We start from the raw sequence: 21,086 nt of genomic DNA on the forward strand, positions 1-21,086 counted from the left end.
TTCCTCTCTCTTTAAAATCAATTTTTAAAAAAATAGATAGGATAAAAGAAGTCATAGAGCTTCCTGAGCCCAACTTACAGTCCTGTCTTTCCTATACTTCTCTTAAACTGCCTGTGCAACTCTAAGAGGGTTGGGGGATATATTTTCACACACATATCCATACATATATACATCCCAGACCACAAAAGACATTCAGGTGGTGTTGGCTTTATGGGCAACACTACGCCCGTCAGAGACAAATGGCTGATTTAATACTAGCCCAGAGCCAGCAGATCTTGGGAAATGCCTATTATATCCTTTGGAAGAGTCCTATAAACCAGTGTTGTGGTTACCAGCAGAGTGAAGTCTCCATTTCAGACTCTTGACAGTAATTCAGAGCAAGTCTCCCTGAACCAAGTGCAAGCAAGAGGCCCCATGACCCCGGCAACTGTTAAATGGAGCCTTTCGTCTCACAATCACCTGTTTTATTCCAGCCGCAGTCAGCCGAGAATTCAGGCTGTTTAAATCTCATTGCTTCCTATGTACAGATGTTCTCCCAGCTGGTGGTAAGGCTGGCCAAGTAGATAGGATCTCTGCCTTTCTGAAGATGGCGGGGAAAGTACCCAGCTGTAAAAGATAGCTTGAGAAATCTGAGTGCTATCCATGCTTGTCTGGGAAGAACGAAGGTGCAGCTGGGCCCGTGTAGGGCCAGGAAGAAGGACCCGGACCAGACTGAGTAGAGGAGAGGAGAAGTAGACAGAGAGAGAGAAAATATTAAGATGTGATGACCTGACCATGTGCAGGGCATTGCCTCAGTAGAGGGCAAGGCAGCAAGAGGAGTTGAGTTGGATAGTTTGTCTCTGGGAAAGAAAGAGACTATTTCAGAGAAAGTTCTGGAAGTAGGAAATGAGACGATTATTAACGCTCAGAATGTAATGGGGCAGCTTAGTTGTTACTGTTTTGGAATTTCAGGACAATTGAAGAGAATGGGGTTCATACGTGAGCAAGAAGCTAGGAAGAACTTGATTCTTGCGTGGGACCTGAACTAGGAGGCACATGGAGAGGCTTTGCAAGTTTGCTTGAGTTAAGCTTTGCCAGGATACTAGGAATGAGACTGTGCCTTCTGTGTTTTGTTTCTGCTGAGCAGTTTTCAATCAGTATCACAAAAATATTCACCCTGTTACTGACCACCTGGGCATTTGCTTTCCGGGAGAGGCCTGAAAGAGTGAGAAGCAAAAGCATCAAATATAAAAGCTCAAGGTTAGGATGTTAGGGAAAAACCTCTCAAGGCCTCAAATGCTCCCTGTGAAAAAATACCAGGATGCCTGTGCCCTATTTGTGTATTGCAGGCAACATGCATGCATGCAAACACACACACACGGGATTTAGTGTTGGAAAAAAGCTTCTTTCTATAGGCCCTGCTTAGCTTTTAGTGGCCTAGAAACTAAAATTAGATGTGTTGTATCCCTGACACCCTACTCTTCTCAGTCACATAGGACCCTGGCAAACACTGTTCAAACCTTAGCCTCGAGCAGCCCACCTGCTCCATCATCCATGTGAGAGAGAAACATCAGCCAGTTGCCTCCCGCACACACCTCAATGGGCCAGGGATCGAACCCACAACCTAGGTATGTGCCCTGACCAGAAATCAAACCCGTGACCTTTTGGTGTATGGGACGACGCTCCAACAAACTGACACACATTGGCCAGAGCCAATGTTCATTTTTTGAAAGAATGTAAAATTACTTGCCTAAAAGGTTGTACCAATATGCACACCTCTCAGCAACTTACACAGGTTATCAGTCCACATCCTTGGCAACACTTGGCATTGCCAGACTTTTAAATTGTAAATCCAGTATATTTTAAATGGTAGTTAATTATGTTCTTGATTTGCACTTTTGATTACTAACTAAAGCATTTTGCTATTTTTGTTCACCAGGTGTTCTATGCCTGCTCATATCGCCTGTCTGATTTTATTAATTTCTGCTCTTTCATTCATTAAGTCCTTTGTTTTGCTTTCTGTGAGTTTGCTCTTTTGTTCCTTTTCTAAGCTGGATGCTTAATTCACTTTTAGCCTTTCTTCTTTGCTAATATGAACAATTAAAAATATATTTATCAAATACTGGCCTCCGCTATACCTCACAAGTTTAAATATGCAATACTCTCACTATCATTCAGTATTTTATATTTTCCAGTATAATTTCTTCTTGCATCATGAGATGTGTAGTACTTCTTAAAATTATAAGTTAAAGTATTTAAAATTTATGTTGTTGTTATTGATTTCTAATGCAACTGCATTTTGGCCAGCCAATATGGCTGTTCTGGTTATCTGTTTCCGCATAACAAACCACCCAACACAGTAGCGTGAAACAATAGCGGTATTTTACTCGTGGATCTGGGAGTTGACTGGACTAAGCTAGGCCATTCTTTCTCAGGGTCTTGGGCCTCTGCGGTCAGATGGTAGCTGGGGTTAGGGACTCTTAAAGGGTATTCCATTCATGTGCCTGGTGCCTTGGACTTGGAAAACTCAAACAGCTGGAGCTCCTCTGTTGTCCATCTGTCTGTCTGTCTCTTTCTCCTTTACATTTGCTATCTCCACATCAGGGTCTCAGGGTAAGCTAAACTTCTTACATGGAAGCCTCTAGAGTGAGTGATTTTCCTAAGGAAAATTCGCTGAAGCTACATGACCTTTTCTAACCCACATTGGAAGTAAAGCAGTACCATATTCTAATCATTGAATCTAATTAGTACCATATTCTAATCATTGAAGGTCACAGGGATGCAAAAGGCGCGCGCACACACACACACGCGCGCGCGCTCACGCATTTGGGAGGTGAAGGAAGGAAGGCGAGAGAGGAAAAAGATCAGAAGAAAATACAACTAAATACCCTGCTCAGTTATTGAATGTTATGGGAAATAAAAGTTATATTTAGGAGCACTGCAAACATAGAGTATCATTACATACCAGACAGACTGCTGATGACTCAGGTGGAGAAGGTTGTAGTGCAAGAGAACAAGACAGCCATCCACATAGTGTCATCTTTTTATTGGCTTGGTAGTTGTTTCCAAAGCGTTTGTCACCGAGAGGAGAGCTTTGGGTCCGGGGTGTCCTGTCAGTACTACTTCGGGATGGCGGGTAAGTATTCTTTTTCAGTAGTCACAGCAGGTCTCTTGACAGGGAGGATACGTTTATGAGACACTAAGTATATGAGAAGCGGGAAAGTACTCTAGTGACACGTGGGAAAGGAACCTCACAAACGGTGATAGAAACATTGCATTTCAAAAATCCGGTGCGGGGGTTAAAACCAAAATACGATGGGCAAACGGGAGCAGCGACACGGAAGACAAGGAAAAGGGAGAGGCTGTTTTTCAAAAGGTCATTTTTGTGAAGCGCCTCGAAGTTCTACCAAACCAAACTGCATGGTCTGAATTCCATGGGCCGTAGGGACCGCGCCACATGCCTCATGGGGCCTCAGTGATGGCAAAAGCCTAATGTATGGATTCCTGAGAAGTGGGGTTCTGGGTCAGGTTTAGGGAGCATGAAGCTGGCCCTCGAGGGGGAGGAGTTCAGCCACAGCAGGTCCCGTCCCGGGATTTGCAGCAGTGGCTGGGGCGCCGCGGTCCTCGGATTGGAATTGGTTGAAGCACGGGGCCTCCTGAGCGGCTGCTGTTTCCTTAGCACCACTTTTCTTTTTTTGGCAATTTGAATGCTGGATGTGTTTAGAACCCTACTCAAAGAAGTGAATGTGGATATTAATTCAGCATTACACTGTATAGTAGGACAAACTAAAACCTGAAAGCTGAAGGGACCTGAGGGAAGCTCTGGTCCAATCCCTTTGTTTTACATTTGAGGAAAGGTGAGACCTGAAACAGTGCCCCATGCCCACGTGGTTAGACCATAAAGCTCTGGTCCTGCTCATCATTGCAGAGACCCAGATTCTAGTTCTTTTTTAAATCATTTGTCAATTGCTGTTGACATTCAATATTATTTTATATTAGTTTCAGGTGTACAGCATAGTGGTTAAGCATTTATATAATTTAAGAAGTGATCCCCCCAGAAGTCTAATACCCACCTAGCACCATACATTATTATTGACTACATCTCCTGTGCTGTACTTTACATCCCCGTGACTATTTTGTAACTGACAATTTGTACTTCTTAATCTCTTCGCCCAAACACCCTCCCATCTTTATTTATATCTATGAATCTGTTTCAGTTTTGCTTTGTTTTTTCATTTGTGGATTTTTAAAATATTTAAATTTATCTTTATTGTTGAAAGTATTACAGATTCCTCTTTTTTCCCCCATTGACCCCCTCCATCCCACATCCGCCTCACCCTCAGGCCTTCCCCATATCAATGTCTGTGTCCATGGGTTATGCATATAAGCATATAAGTTCTTTGATTCATCTCTCCCCACCCACTCCCCCATCCCTGCCTTCCCTCTGAGATCCCTCAGTCTGTTCCATGCTTCTGTGTCTCTGGATCAATTTTGTTCATCGGTTCATTTTGTTCATTAGATTCATTTGTGGGGTGTGTGTTTTTTTTATTCCACCTATAAGGGAAATCATATGGTATTTGTCTTTCTCTGACTTATTTTACTTAGCGTAATACCCTCTAGATCCATTCATGTTGTCGCATATTGTAAGATTTCATTTTCTGTGCCAAGTAATATTCCACTGTGTATATATACCGCATCTTCATTCACTCGTCTATTGATGGGCACTGAGGTTGCTTCCATATCTTGGCTATTGTAAATAATGATGCAATGAACACAGGGGTACATATATCCTTCTGAAGTGTAAATGCTGGGTCATAAGGTAGTTTTATGTTTAATTTTTGGAGAAACCTCCATACTGTTTTCCATAATGGCTACACCAATTTGCATCCCAGCTGCCTATGTTTTCTAGGAGTTTTATGATCAACTTCAAATTCTTGCTTCCTCAGCTATTAGTGTGAAATCAAACAAGCTATTTAACCTCTCTAAGTTGAATTCCTTATCTGCAATAATAACATTCCAAATTATATTGTATCTTCAACTTAAAATCCTTAAATGATCCAGCATCCTTCACAATGTAAATCATATCCATTTTTATTTATAAATAATAAAATACATACTTACAGATAATAAGATATAACTTATGTAATCTATATGTTATATATTTTATATATGTGTATATAATTTAAAAAATAAACCAAGGAGCAAGAGAAATTATTATGTGAGCAACTCAAGGCCACTGATAGTGTCCGTGACCAAGTCAGGAACATGATTTATATCCAGTCTCTTTCCTCTACATATGCATGGACTCTTGCAGATTTACTTTTTTAATTCAAACCCAGAGAACTCAGTTACGAAATTCAGTGGGCTTTATTTTTTAATTTTTTGCCATTTATGTGTTTGTTTTGTCAGCCCATCAAAAAGATGACAATAATCAGTTCAGAACCAGTTGTTTGTTCAACAATAGAATATTTGTATAGGAGAGATTCAGTCTAGCCTGTGCTCTCCTGATAAGTCTTCAAACATCAGTCTTTTACAATTCATGACTCTTACTACCAGGTCAACTTTTTAAAGTGTATAATTTGTTGCCTTGCAGTTTCCCAAACTACAGCTTAATTCATCTGAATTCATAGGAGATAACTGGCATTTAGTTATGCATGAAAAGCCAAGCTTGACGGGACACTGCAGCTCCGTCGTCCTGTTGGCCATTAAAGTAAGTTAATGATCTGGAGCTGTGTAGGGGTTTCCAGAAATAACACTATAATGGCCAACATGCTGTAGTTAGCAGCTAAGGAAAAAACTGTTTATTATTTTTCAAGTGATTGACCAAATTCATGCTGTAGTATTTTTATTTAAGGAACCAATGTACTATGAAGAAATGACAACAAATTACAACTCAAATGAACACAAAACATCTCCTTAGTAGAAACAATCCTATGAATGATTTCACTCAGATTTTCAAAGCCATGGTAGAGAATTTTCTTTGAGCAGGTGCTTTAGATATTGATTTAAAGTCAGAGTTTTGAAGGAACCACATAAACGGCTCTTTTTAAACCGGCTGGTAGAAAACAATAGTTTTTTGCCCACAAGGTAAAAGGTTAAAAATGGCTCTTTTGGCACTGTACTTAGTTCCAAAAAAGCTCTTAGGGGGTCCAGAATTTACTTATTAGTAGAGAGATATGCATACACACACAAACAATGCATTTATGGAAAAATCCAAAAGCTTCTCAAGAACTCAGTGCTCCTAGGTCCCCGACTCATATCCTGACCCTGTGAGCCTTTTTGCAACAGGCCTTTATGGAGGCTCATTCTATGCAAGGCATCTGTTGGTGACGCCGGGGGAGACGGAAAAGTCAGAGGAGACAGCTAAAGCATCTCTTTGGGTAAATAGTGAAACCTATTACAAAAAAATTAAGCAAAAACCCCACTTGTTAAATGACCTTGTTTTGCAAATTGATTTTGTGCCTTAGCATTTCTGCCTTCAAAACATGTAGGGAAGACTACTTAAGTAAATTCCTGGTTAATAATTAAAAAGAACAAATAAGTAAGACCTTTGAATTTTGTTTGAATTGTTGATTTTTTTGATATCATAAATAAACAAGCTTAAAAGGCAAAAGACAAACTTATAAAGATACTTTTATAATAAATGACAAATGGTTAATATCACTAATGTCTAAATAATATTAAAAAATAAGAAAAGACAAAACGTTTCATTTAAAAAGGATTATACGATTAAATAGGTAACTTTAAAAAATACAACTGGTTTCTAAATCGGAGTATATTCAACCATTATAACAAAAGGACCAGATATAAAAGGACGAATACTGTATGAATCTACTTATATGAGATATTTAGAATAGCCAAGTTAGACAGGAGGTAAGTACAGCGGTTACAAGTAGCTGGTGGGGGAGGAAAATGGGGAGTTATTGTTAAATAGATACAGAGCTTCAGTTGGGGGAGATGAAAGAGTTCTGGAGATGGATGGTGGTAATAGTTGCACAACAATGTGAACGTCCTTAATGACACTGAACTGTACACTTAAAAATGACTAAAATCATAAATTTTACGTTATATATATTTTACTACAATAAAAAAATTCAGCCAGTTTCATATTCAAACAAATGTGAAATAATAATAATGAGACCTTTTTGTTTATTAAATTAGCAATAGAAATGGAAGTTATAATGCTGGCAATTCTTAACATGAAGAGAAATGGGTACATTCATACACTGGTCAATATGCAAAATAGATACAAACCTTCTGGATGAGAGTTCAGAAATATATATTAAATGTCCTAATATCCTTTGATCTCTTAATTCAAAGTAAATGAATATGCCTAGGGAAATTATCATTCTTGCCCTTTAAAATTTATTAAGCAAGAATATTGAAAAAAGAAATAATGGTTTATCCATAGATGGAATATGAAACGACCATAAAAAGTCACAGTCTTCAGATATATTAAGTGAAATAAAATATTACAGAACAATATGTACTATGATCTCAATTTTGTACAATCAAGTATCTTTACCTTAAGTACCTGACCAGGATAGACATGAAAATAAATCTGAAATTATATCTGGTAGTGAAATTATGAGAAGGTTTCATTTTTTTCTTTATACTTTTTTGTCATTTTTAACTTTTTAGTAATGAATGTTTTATAGTTATAAATTTTAAATGATTAGAGAGCAAAATATTAAATATTATTAGTACTTATAAAATAATGTTATCCAGCTCCAACTTTCAATGAATGATTTTTTACAAGCTCAAAAAATAACTCTTAAATCAAGGGTAATGTCAGAATAAACAAAGAATCAAAGCATGCCATTAAAATGGGCTAATTCAGTGGGAAAGTAGCCCAGGTTCTTTCATGGAGTCAAAACATTGCAATTTTGACTTTTCGCTTGGCTTGATTTTTGTGTTGTCAGAGGCCCCAGGAAAGAGTCAGAGACGTCACTGGTGAAGGTCAGATGGGAGGTGGGGCGCAGGGGCACTGACTGGGAGCCAGCATTCCAGGGTTCACTTCTCTGCCACTTGGAGCAGAGAGGCCTTAGGCTAACCAACTACCCGAGCTGTTAAATGAAAGAGCCTTTAAAGGAGATCCTGCGGTAAATATTGTAATTATCTCAGGAAAGCACGCCCATTGATTTATCAAACCAGAATTGAGAATTCAGTATGTTCAAATGCTCCACTGAACTATTCCAGAACTGGATCTGCTCTACTTTCCACCAATGGCTTTCTCTTCCAAGCCCTCTCTTCATGGTCATTGTTTTTAGTCATTTGCTAAAGTTATTTTTTTATTGAGGTATAACTAACATATAACATTATATTAGTTTCATATGTAAAACATAATGACTCGATATATGTATATATTGGAAAACGATCACCACATTAAGTCTAGTTAACATCCATCACCATACACAGTTACAAATTTTTTTTCTTGTGGTAATAACTTTTAAGATCTCTCTCAGCAACTTTCAAATATACAATCCAGTATTATTTTATTAATTATAGTCACCATGCTGTACACTACATCCCCAGGACTTATTTATTCATGTTCATTTTTGTTTCACCAACACACTGCCTTTTCTAAGGGTTAAAAAATATTTGTTAAATGATAGAAATACTGTGCCAGGCTGCTTCATATTTGGGCTTACGTGATTATCCAAAAAGTAGATTTATATCATACTTATGCAGGAACAAGGGGCTCTTCCCTTTTTAACCAAAAATGTCACTGGTAGACTAAGTAAACCCTCCCTACGTTTTAAACTTAAATTGTTCAAAAATGTTGTCAAAAAGGTCTGACTGAAAAAGAAAGCTAGTTCTGGTAAAATTTAAAAGGGGTGAATTTATTTCACTGCCTAAGCCCTCTCTTGCTCTCGGCTTGCCCCATCCTACACCCCCTAAATTTGGGTTTTAAACATTTCTGAAAAGACTAGATACCATGATAGATGGTGGGGAAGAACCCAGATTTGGGTCACTGAAGCTTAGACATAAATGAATGTTTTAAGGACAACCATTGTATTTTGAATGTAAGTACTTCTCTTAAATTAATACTGTTTAAAAGTTATTTTCAAAACTTTGTTATTTGTCATATTTCCTTTGAACATTACAAATAAAATTATTTTATGTACTAATTTCACAATGCTGCATTGAACACAAATTATATTACGACACTCCAAGCGCAGGAATCTTTTTGTTCCTGTGGGAGAGAAATTTCCTAAGAGATTGCTTGGCTCATATCACTAGGGCAGAGGTTTAAATTAGTTGCCCCAGGGCTCGATGAAGCCCAAAGTTGAAATTACTTGGAATGGGTTTAGATTTTTTTTAAATTTGTTGCCATCTGGGCCCTGGCTGGGTCGCTCAGTTGTTTAGAGCGTCATCCCCATAGGCCAAGGTTGTGGGTTTCACCCCCATCAGGGCACATACAAGAATCAACCAATGAACACAGAAACAAGTGGAGCAACAAATCGATGTTTCTCTCTCCCCACCCCCTTCCTCTCTCTCAAAATCAATTTTTTTAAAAAGTTTGTTGCCAGCATCTAAAAATTGGGAGATTTGATATAAAAATATCGAAATCTAGGGGATCTTGAAAAATCTTCAAGCCCCGAGCAGCGGGGCTGGGTATGTTAACATTTGCCAACAATCCAATGGGCCCGTGTGGCGCTGTCCTCTTGGAGGGTCCTGGGCTCCTGGGTTCTCACCTGCCTGCCACGGCTTGCTTTCCTAACCAGTATTACCTGCCTGAGTGCCTGTAGACACTTTTTAGATCTTTAAAAAAGAAAAAAAAAAAAACAGGATAGTGGAAAAAATGCAAGCGGTTGTCCTTAGTCACTCGGCTTTCTGTCATGCAGTTTAAGAGTCAGCTATGTGGTTTTTCTAGCCTTGGTAATATGACAGTTGAATGTGAAAAACATCCAGAGAGACAGGGTATGGATATTCCTGTGAATAGCTGCCATGAAGCTGATGCCCAAACGGAGAAGAGCATGGAAACGAGCAAACAGCATAGGACCTCATGTCAAACCTTTTTTCTTTCTTTTTTTCTAATCTGCCCTTAAGAACAAATAATTGACGACAGTAGAACCTCATGTAGTTTGTGTTGGTTTTTTACTCCTATGTATTGAAGGGGTTTCAGAGGAACGTGGACTGCTGGTGGGCAAATGGGCTACACATTAATCCCTGCCTCTTAAGAGTCCAGCGTTTCAATACCCAAATCTCACTGTAGATCAGCTAACAAACCCAATCTAATGTCATCTGCCTGTGACAGACACGCAAAACCTTGGGTGATAAGTTGAAGGTTAAGTGAAGAGGCAGGGCTCTGAACTGTCCCAGAGACCCTCTTTCATCTGGTAAAGCACCGCTGTTTGTGTTGACACTCTTAATGACTTTTCCACTCCTTCCTTCCCCCAGTTTGTAAAGGTCCTCAGATTGAGAAAGGTTAAAGTCAAGGTCTTGTTTTGTTTTAATCTTCTCCTAGATAATTATTTAAGTAGGAATTGCATGTTTTTGCTTATGCACCCACTTAGTGCTATATAATAGCTAACATTATCAAGTGCCTACTGTGTGCTAAGCACGTGCCTGCATTATCTTATTCCATCCTCATTAAAAACTCCATGAACTGTGCACTATGTCAACCTCCTGTTGTAAAGATAAACTGAAGTTTGAGAGCTAAATAATGTGTTCATCGCACAGCTAGTAAGTGGCCTGCTCCAAAAGTCCTGCCTCAACCACTATTATATGTGTGTAGCAGCCTTCAAAATGTAGCATGTCCATTTCTAACAGGACTGAGAATTAAAACTGTGAAAACTGGGGTTTGGCCCAGGACACAGACTGTGTCAGTAAACCAAAGAAAGGTAGAAGATGATGAAATTCAGTGATGCCAAACAATGCATCACCAAGGAAAGTGTCTTTGTAGTTACTAGTCTTATTAGACAATGAACAATTCACATAGTACAAATCTCCAGAGATATAATGCAATTAGAGAAGATCCAGAGAAGACGGCATCAGTAATCAAGGAAAAAGAAATGAGGCTTAAACAAGAAGAGACAAAAATGTTAGCATGCTTTATTCTGGAAAGATGAATACTTACTAGGCTTGGTATATGGGGATTGCTCAGACTCACAGAAACTTAATTAAACTAAAAGACAACTTCTCTCAGCTAATAAACATTAAGAACTTATTCTGAGAATTCACATGCTTTGGAGGAGATGCTTAGAACATCTATATTTTTAAGGTTTGGATTTTTTAATAAATAAGGGAAATTAGTATATTTAGGAGGTGTATTTCTAATTTCCAAGTTTGAAATACACACTGCAGCCTGGGTGATCTTTTCAGAATGCAGATTTGATCATGGGATACCTTCTTCCATTAAAACGGATTCTCACTGCTAAGGATTAAAAGAATTCTTAAACACAGTCATGCAGGGAACTGAAAGTTCTTGTCCTTACTTATCCAGCATTCCCTGGAATCACACTCCTCCTTGCTGGCAATTGTGTGCAGACACTTTGACAGCTCCTTCAGCACCCAAACTTCAGTGGGCAGCTCCCTCTTCTTGTCCTGGGCCAGGTCAAGTCCCTGTTTCCTGGCCCTCACAGCACCTCTTTTTCATGTGCCCCGATTTGCCTCCCTCTAAGTAGGCAGAGGTGGGCCTGCTCTTGCTTACCTTTGTGTCCCTGTAAGTTGTGCTCCTCAACTCAAGGGCTCTCCCCTTGGGATGTTCTATCAAGAACCAGAGGTGGTCATCTCATTTATTTGAAGCACGTAAAGGAGATGGGATTCACATCCACAGCTCTGTCTGGGAAAGGGAAGTTTAGCTATTGCTTCTATACACTATTTGGTTAATTACATGTTAACTTCCTTCCAGTTGGCTACACTTAATCTGGTTGGGTCCCTATCAAGGTCATCCTGTTTACTGCTGTGTCTGCAAAATACTGTGCTACATTTGAACTTTTATCAAGAAGAACGTTTAGTAGGAACCGCCCAGACCTTGAGACCCTTGTCTTACTGAACAGTTGTAGGTAGGTAAAAGCCCTGGACATATTGTTGAATAGAGAAGCCCTATGCCCTCCTAAAATGCCACTCTCCAGGGCCTAATTCTGGTCTGGGTAAATTAAGGGGCCAGTGGTGGAGGTAGCATTTTTATTTTGTTTTTGAAAAACAGGTAAAAGAGAATTTTGTGTATGTGAACTAAGGCATGACTATGAAACCAATGCATTTTAAACTAAGAAACTAAATTCTCCCATTTGCATCTAACCCAATTTAAAAATAGACTGCCCCAGCTCCTCGATCCCTTGCTTTATAGAGTGCTATCTAAGACACTACATGTATTTCACTTATTTAGTTTATTGTGCATCTTCCCCACCAGGAAGTAAACTCCAGGAGGGATGGGGTGTTTGTCGTTTTTTGCTCACTGAGATACCTCCAGAGTGTAGAACAGGGTTGGGCACGTAGTAAATGCTCTCAATAATGCCCAGAAATAATAGGCAGAAAGTATCAATTAGCCCCAAAGTAAATTTTCATGGAACTCTGGTTTGGATTTTTTTTAATCTTATAGAGATTGTATTCAGTTATTAGCTTTAAGACAATTAGGCTTCCTAGTATATCAGGAGCCTCAAATTACAGTGCACTAGAATAACTGAGCACTTGTAAAAACGCAGGTTATCACCATCAAAGATTCCAACTCTGCAGTCTGGGGTCGGGTCCTACCAGTTCCAGGAGCTGCGTTAGGTTGTAGCCAAGGGCCAGGATTTGCACACAGAAGTACTCAACAGAGGAAAAACGCATCCTTCATTCCAGCTGTGTTCATTACTTACATTACGCCTAGGGGCTTTAGCAATGATTAATGAATTTCTAAAGGACTGGTACTTTCCCCATTTTACAGATCAGAAAAGGCTGGTTTATTCATACTTTCCCGCTTCTCCTCTGTTCACGCGAATTTTTGCGGTTCCTACCAGAATGAAAGGGAGAATTACAGAGATTTTTAAAAAGTGTGCAAAGCTACCAAGAAAAACAGGAAAAGTGCGCGGTGCCCAGCGGAAACCTCCCGTCCAAGTAGGCGCCTAGAGGGCACAGCCTTTGCCTTTGCCCCGGGCTCCCGGGGTTGGAGACCTTTAGGCGTTTCCTGCTGCAGACGTGCGCAGCGCCAGAGCCTAGCATTCCAGTCCCGCCGAGGAGGTGCGGGCGGGCTAGGCGGGGCCAGCGGACTGCCCGCGGCCGAGGCGGGAGGGCCCAGCGGCGGGGAGGGAGCGGGGGCGGGGCCCGGGGCGGGGCGAGGCGAGGCGAGCGGGCGGGGCCAGAGGGCTGCGGCGGCCGCGGCGGGCTACCTGGGAGGTGGGGAGGAGGCCCCCTGCCCCGCCCTCGGGGTGGGTCCTGCTGGCGGGCGCAGCGGGAGGCCGCGCCGGAGACTGTGCGCTGGAGCAGCGGGTGCGGGGGCGCTTCGCTGCTGCCCGGCTATGGCCGATCTTCGCAGCAGGAGTAACCGGTCCCGGGCTTCTCGCCCCGCTCCCTGAGCGCTCTCCCTCTTCGACCTCTGAAAAACTCTGCGTTGTGTCTGGGCCGTGGCGAGCGGCACCGAGAGGCTGGCAGGGATGCGCTGAGGACCGCTGGAGCGCGCGTCCCTGGGAGCCGCCGTGCGCCCCGCGCGGAAGCCCAGGTGTCTCGGGCTACCTCGATTTCCCCACTGTACGCCCGCCGCCCCCGCCGCACTTGATGTGCAGAAAGAAGCCGGACACCATGATCCTAACACGTAAGCTAGACTTGTGCCTTGCCGTTAGGCCAGCTGCGGGAGCGAGCTGCGGAAGGGACCCGCCGCGGAGGAAATGTCACCCCACCTTGTCAAGTCGGTGCCTGGCGTTCTGTGCTTTTGAAACGCTTTCCGAGGAGGCTTGGGACCGAGTCGCCCGAGTTTCTTGGAGTGGAGGAGGTGGAGTGTGGGGAAAACAAGGGGTTTGGGGGGGAGGTCTTAATCTCGGGTAATGACCCCTGGCTGCCCATTGCTTGGCTCACAGGCTGGCGCGTCCGGGGGGCTCCCGGAAGGGCTGCGGGCCGGGCGCTACCGCGACTAATGAGTGAAGCCCGCGTTAACTTCCCGCTGGGGCTGCGGGTGCTTGGCCGGGCTCGTGGTGCATGGCCGGGCGTGGGGCGCGGGGCCAAGCGGGGAGCTCGGGGCCAGGCGGCTTCCATCGCCCCTGGAAATACCAGGCGATGATGGCCTCCGGCTCCGAGGACCGTGGCGTGACCGCCTTTGTGGTATCTTTCCTCCGGGGCTCTTTCAAGGCTCGGTACTTGATTTCCTTCACCAGACAAGTCCAAAACCAGCTTTGCCTACCTAGGAGTTTATTACTTAGGGGTGTTTAGATCGTAGTGGCATTTGGAAAAAAAAAATTTTTTTAAACTGAAAGTAGATTAATCAAATAGTTGTCTTAATTTCAAACCGTTTTCTTGAAATATTTTAAACGCTGTACAGTAACTCAGAAAAGGCTCAGTTTAGTGGCCGCCGCCCCTGGAGAGTCTTGAAGCTCTTTGGCAAGCCCCAGGGTTTGTTTGCACATGAGGGGTCCTGCTAGAAAGGCCGCAGTGTAACTTCTTGTGCTGGGCCGTTGAATGGGTTTCGTAAAATGTAAAATGTCCCATCGAGGTGCCCACGCCCTTGGCTCCGGAGGGGGCCCGCGCGGAGCGAGTCCCGGGGCCAGCGAAAGGAAGGAAGCTCGCCTCCCGACCCGACTGCTTGCGAAGGAGGTGACGGCCTTTTGGAGCCCGGCCACACTCGGTGACCTTGTCCCCACCTCCGACGTCACGGCCGAGCTTTTGATCCTACCGAACAAGTTGCAGGGTTGGCGGCCGCCAGCCGGCCCCGCTACGTGTAACTCAGCGAGCCGAGCGCCCTTCTAGAGCTCAGCCCGTTACGGGGGAGGCTCGAGCGGACCCGGGGGGGGGGGGCGCGCCGGGAATCCTGCGCCCGCAGCCTGCTCGCTGGTGAATCTGGGAGGTGACCCTCCCTGTGCCTCCATCATCGGCGACGTGGGGTTATAACTGTTTTCCACGGGGGGAGGTGGTGAACGTCAGACGAGCTAATAGGAGTGCTTAGCGCAGTGTCTGGTCCTGATGTTCCCCAAATACCGGTTTCTGTAGTTACTGTAGAAGGAAGCCCCTGCGTGCAGTCCGTCCGCTCGGTGGAGAAACCTTGCCCCACGCTAGCTGTGAGTGAGTCCCTCCTGTACACTCAACGTGATTAGCAAATGGGCTCCTTCTCAGCATTCGCAGGCCGGTTCAGCCGTCGGCCTGGAGGACTGCAGCCTGGGCACTGCTGCCCACTCCAGAAAGATTCATGAGGGTGGCATCTATGACGCATTTGGGTAGAAAAAAATCACAGCTCTGGAGACAAGAATACTGAGTCTCAAATTACTTTTATTTTCCCCAAACTGCTGAAAGGGTGAGGGAAAATAATAGCCCAGCAGAACCCTGGATGTAAATCTATCAGCAGCTCGAAGAGGTTGACTAATTCAGCATCCATCTGGTCCTCCGCAGAGATCATTTGCAGACCATAAGTGTGGAATTAGTGGAGGCACCCAGTGCCATCTTGGCTTGCAGACTGCAGCAGATGGTCGGAGGGGTGCCCTGGAAGTCGGCAGCCCCCCTAATAGAAGAACTAAAGTCCTGGAGATTGAGTGTCAAATAGTTAGCAGATGTACGTTCAGAAGTTATTTCAAGACATTTTCTGAGAAAATGTTGGCGATTGCTTGTATTAACTTTTATTGTAGTGTGCCAGATTTATAGCGTGGCCCAAGCCTGGGTGCATATTTTTATGATTAGTACTACTGTTCAGAGTTTAAAATTGAAGCACAGCAGACTGACTTTCTCTCCCAGCTGCTTTCAAAAGTTTGCTTTTGACAAAAACATTTTATTTTTATTCAAGCTGAGTGACACCTTACACCAAGTTGGCTAGAAGCTCAAGAACATCTTACACCAAGTTTGCTAGAAGCTGACTTGGTTTCCCAACTCTGCGGGATCAGAATAAGTAGCTCCCAACTTAAATCTTGCGCTAGAGTGGATGGGAAAAGTGGTTTTGGTGACTTCCACGTGTCTTAACTTCCCAGGTATAGATCTTAGGAGAAATACCACGTACATCTTCAAGAGTGAAAAGGTTGAAAAGACACGTACGTAGTTCACTATGGCTAATCGTAGGCAGTGTTCCAAGTTCTAATACACTGGACCAGTCAAAGGATTTTCCTATATTTGTGGAGTGAAGGTGAGAGGCCAGTTGCACTTTAACCTAAAGCCCTTCTTTATTTGTTTATTTTTTTGTTACTGTTTTATACTGCGTTTCAAAGAGCAAAGACAAAGTAAGGTTTAAGGATGTTTTTACATGAAAAAAGGATGTTTGGTTGCTTCTGGAAAAGATACCACATTAACAGGAAAACCTGTTGTGATTAAACAAGTTACTACTGTGAAGTGAGTGAAAACTGTATATGGTGTAGAATTAGTGCGGGGGCTTAAAGGGGACATGGCGGGCCCCAGCGAGATGCCGACAGTCAGAGGCTTGGTGGGATTCCAAGAGGTGGTTTCAAATACAAAAATAAGTACTTGGGTTTCCCTTGGTGATTTTAAGCCATGATGCAATGTTCAAATGAGAGTGGTATTTTTATGACTTAGGCGAGTAAATATGCAATTTGAAAATATCCAGGGAAGGGTGAATTGGTCCAGAAGACTGGGGCATGCAAAGTACAGTGGGTGAAGTGAATCGTACTTTTCTGAAGAGAGCCTTGTGCTGGACAGGATGGTCCAGTATTGTAAACACGAGTTTCTCATGCTTAATTCTCCTTCCTAGCAACAGGAAGACGGAAATGAGGCCATGCAGAGAGGGGGGAAAAAAAGACCCTGACCGGCTCCAGACAATACTTGACCCACCCTAGCTAGCATTCACCGTGTACAGCCAGAAGACTTGCAAAAGTAAAAATAACTTCAGATGTTTCCCTTTCCTCCCTGGCTGTGGCCAGATCACTAAAGACCCAATTATTGGTGCTTTAGAACAAGCAATTTTCAACTGGTGTACCGCAAGAATTTTTTTAAAACGTGCAATACCTGAGTATTTAGTCAGGGGCACTGACCTCTTTTCCCTTATATTGTAAAATAAAAAAATGATAACAGCCAACACAATTATAGCCACCAGGTGTGAATGAATCCAAGCTAGACCTATTTTTTTTTGTCAGATTGACAATATATTTTTTGGTGTACTGCAGAATTTTAGTGATTAGTGTACGTGTGCCATGAGATTGAAAATTCCTGCTTTACAACATTATAGCAAAACCTGGCCCCATGGTGTAACTGGCATGAAGGTGCACATCAGGTCAAGCCTGTTTGTGAAATTATAAAGCAGACCTGGGGAGAAAGGAGATTTTCATTTTTCATCTTTGCATAGTCCAATGATGAGAATTATATGAGTTGAGATCCAGTGGAGGAGAGAAAATTGAATTCCTAAATTTATTCATTCCTCTGCATTTCTGTGAGTGCTTATTTTAACAGTACTTTACCCCTAAGATGCTTACTTTGGGGCAATTGTAGGTCTACAGTGCAAAGGGATTATCTGTATACAGCATTCAAGACATAGAAGCTTTTCCTCCTGTGGTGGTGGAGGTAAACTAATGCCCAACCATAAAGTGTAAATAACCAAACACTGTCCTGGAAAGGACCTCCCAAGGCCTCTTTTCAATAGCCCTGGGTGAAATTAGGAGGAAGATGCTTTTCTGGAGCTGACTCTGGCCATGGAAGGATTTAAAGACTTGAGGGTGATTCCTCTTTTAAGAAAGACGATGCTGTAGGATTAAATTGTGTTTTCTAGGAATGGGTTGCTGGTGTGAATGCAATCAGTGGTGGTTTCTTTCGAGCTCAAATTAGTCAGAAATTAATTAATGTAAAAGGGGTAAGATTCCTAGCTAAGAAGGGCTCTTCCTATCTGTCTGCAGTTTTCCTTGGGGGACCCCTGTTATTGTTAAGGATTATCATGATCAATGATAAGGGGTAGGGAGGGGTCCTGCTGGGGGCTCTTTAATTAGGTCTACTCTGCCTTGACTTTTTTCTCACTAGCTACTCCCTCCTTGCCATTGAAATTCATGGTGGACAGGAAGAAAGCCTTGCACATTTAGCCTAGGTACTTTTAGCCTTCTCTATTATGGATACTCCTTTCTTAAGTTTTATAAAAGATGTGCAGGCTTTTGACAAGATAGTATTACTATTACAGAAGTAAAATTTACCATGTTTGCATTCATGGCCACATTTATTTTGTACCGCAACACCACGAAGTAGATACAGTGGTCTCCATTTCCCAGGTGAGGAATTGGAGGCTCGAGGGGTTAAAAGCCTTGTCCAGATCACTCACTGTACATGGCAGAGCTAAGATTTCAACCAGCTGTGTGTGGCTGTCGAGTCCAGCTGAGGGAGACGGGAGTTGATTCTGTTTAGGAAACAATACTTGTCATTTGGCATCATGTAGAGCCTTGCAGTAACTTTGCAGTTTCCTAGGGGACTTGAGCTCCTGGGTAGGCAGCTACAGTGTTAGGGTTCAGGACTGGAAAAGCAGTGGGTTTTGCCCCTTCCCCCGGGGCCTAGTGGGTGGAGACTGAGCCTCTGTCTCTGACATGCAAACAAGGGGTCTGGGATCCTGTATTCTAGCCTGTGTTAACTGTACTGAATGCTTTCTTCAATGAAAGTCTTTTAAGATAATACATCTAAGGGAAAATTTTCTCACAGATGTTACTGAAAACATTTGAACGGCATCATGAAAATGCCTGCCTGTGAGGAATTCATGTTCCTGGGCACCCAAAGGTAAAATGTTAAAACTTAACTGAAATCAAGCCAAACATAGAGGGGTCAGTTTCTCTTAATCAGTCATCCTTGCTTTTTTTTCCTGCTGCTAGACCTTTTCACAAGCATGCTCCTTTCCCGTTCACAGGCACCTCTACTTGGTGGCCTTTTCAGGTTCCCCTTCCAGCCCCCAGGAGAAAAATCTAAGGCTGAGGTTGGCAGGTTGCTGAAGTCCTCAGATGCCTTTGACACCTCCCATCCACATTTTGTTCTTGCCCCACCTCCCAGTGTCCTGCGGAGAGGACTGGAGGCTGCTTCCTGCCTTGTCAGAAAGGCGCCTTCCTTCTTGTGGGAGTCCCTGGAGGATGTCTGAGGGACAAAAGTTTTCCACACCCTGAGGCTGTAGCATTTCTCAGGCTGCAGCTCTCAGGAAACTGGAAAGGAAGGGCCCTTGGAGGTGAGAAGGCCTGTGGCCCATGCACGGGGCTGCACAACAGCCACATTGTGCCTTTTGTCACATTCAGGTGATAAAGTAGATAGAAGATGCTGAAATTCTGAAATCATCGTCACCTCCCGGGTCTGGAGAAACCAGAAACTCATAAGGGACGGTCTCCACACAACATTCTTTTTCAAGCTAGATAGCATGAAAAAGGGATCTTGCCTCATCCTTGTGTGTTTGTACAAGTCATTTCGTGGGAAATTCCAGAACTTTGCAAAGCAGCCTGGAAAAACATTGCCTCTTCCCTGCTGAGATGTGGGGAAGTTCAGTGACTAGTCCAAGGTCACATGTGAATTGAATGGAACTTCAGACCCCTTCCTGCCTGGAGTGTCAGCAATGTGTGTACAGCAACAAAGTGAGGGTCTTAATTTGTTTGTAGGAAAAGTGTATCAGTTATAACATCAGAGACGTTCTTAAACCAGATAGAGGTACCTGAATCAAAATTTCACCATTAAATGGTATGTTTTGGAGGGACTGGGTGTTACAAGCAATTTTGATGAAAATGATTCTTTAGGTCAGTTAAAAGACAGTAATACCTTTTAAAATACTTGTTGCCACAAAACTGAGAGAGTCATATTGACTAGTGTTACCTGTTTGAGGTTAGACATAGGAATGGCTAGAGATGGCTTATATTGACCAGTACCTGCCATGTGTTTATTTGACTCTTGATTTTCTTTTTTTGTCTTTGTCAGAATTAGCTAAAATATAGATGAACAGTTTCTTTAGAATTCCTCATTATTCCCTGTATTTCTAATGTATGAGTTTTTGTAGCCCTACAATTTGCACAGTATTTTATATTTCCTGTGATACAGCGAGCGCCCTAGAAGTTAAGGCAGAAACCAAAGATTGGGGGTAAGTGGGTGGAGACCTTAGTAGAGTTTGCTTTGTTAACATATGTTAAAAGGAAGAATGGATGTGCTTGCCAACCTTTAATGATGGAGATGGTAGGGGTTACTTTAGGTTTGTAAGAAGGTATTTTGCTCTAAATAATAAGACTGAAAGGAAATGGACTATACAATCTTAACACATATATTTTCTTTCTTGAAATTGTCTTCTTAATCTATGCAGTTATCATCTTTAAATGGTTCAGTATTTTAAGAGCTATTTCAAATCATTTTTCTTAGCAAAGCATGGTTTGAAACGCATAAGTGTTTGATATAGAATACTAAAAATGTGTGTGTGCTTGCATGTATAAACCAAAGGGTTTTGTTTTTTTAATTCTGCCCGCTTGAAATGAAATAGAAAGGTGGTGATGCAGTATTCATTTCCTTAGTAGTTTATTTTCATTTCAGTTGGACTGCTCTGTGCTGGGTAGTAAGTGCCAATTTTGATTCGTTGGGAGATATTTTCTGTTCCTGGAAGTAATTGGATCAGCTCAAGTCTGGAGCGCCTGATAAACCATGTCATACATGGGCTCGAATTAATACTGAGCTGTTTACCTTTACGAGGGAAAAGCACGAATTTTTTTTATGTGTGCTACTTGTTTTTTTTTGGTCTGTGTTAAAAACAGTATTTTGCAAATGCTTGAACTAGATGATCCCCAAAGGGAATTTCAAATGATTTAAATTTTTGTTGCTGAGTGTCGCCCTTGCATCATGTGCCTAATCCCAGGTATAGGCTTGCAGGGCGGGCCTCCCAAGGTTTCGTTCTTTCAAGGTGAAGCTATTTATTAAGTTGTCATCGCATCGTTGGAAAAAATGGGTCCTTTCCCCCCTTTATATTATTTCTAGGAACGCTCTTTACTAGAAAGCAACATATCTGCCTCCAAATCTCAAACAAGAGAAAAAAGAAAAAAGAGAAAACAACGTATCTCCCC

General features: G+C 42.5%; 1 protein-coding gene across 8 annotated transcripts in view; it reads left to right on the plus strand.

The window, feature by feature from the left end:
• The window catches only part of DLC1 (DLC1 Rho GTPase activating protein), a 322,808-nt gene that overhangs the window by 266,267 nt on the left and 35,455 nt on the right, over nt 1-21,086 (plus strand). Inside the window, exon 1 of one of the 8 annotated variants that reach the window (XM_016209043.2) lies at nt 13,336-13,717. The exons of 6 other annotated variants lie outside the window; for them this stretch is intronic. In XM_016209043.2, coding sequence (XP_016064529.2) covers nt 13,681-13,717 — 37 coding nt within the window. In that variant the 5' untranslated portion in view covers nt 13,336-13,680. Of the gene's footprint in view, nt 1-13,335; nt 13,718-13,795; nt 13,895-21,086 lie in introns of those variants that run through there. One more of the 8 variants, XM_016209045.2, reaches the window with a different exon arrangement.

Source organism: Miniopterus natalensis, chromosome 2 (assembly GCF_054644295.1).
Source record: "Miniopterus natalensis isolate mMinNat1 chromosome 2, mMinNat1.hap1, whole genome shotgun sequence".
Taxonomy (NCBI): Eukaryota; Metazoa; Chordata; class Mammalia; order Chiroptera; family Miniopteridae; genus Miniopterus; species Miniopterus natalensis.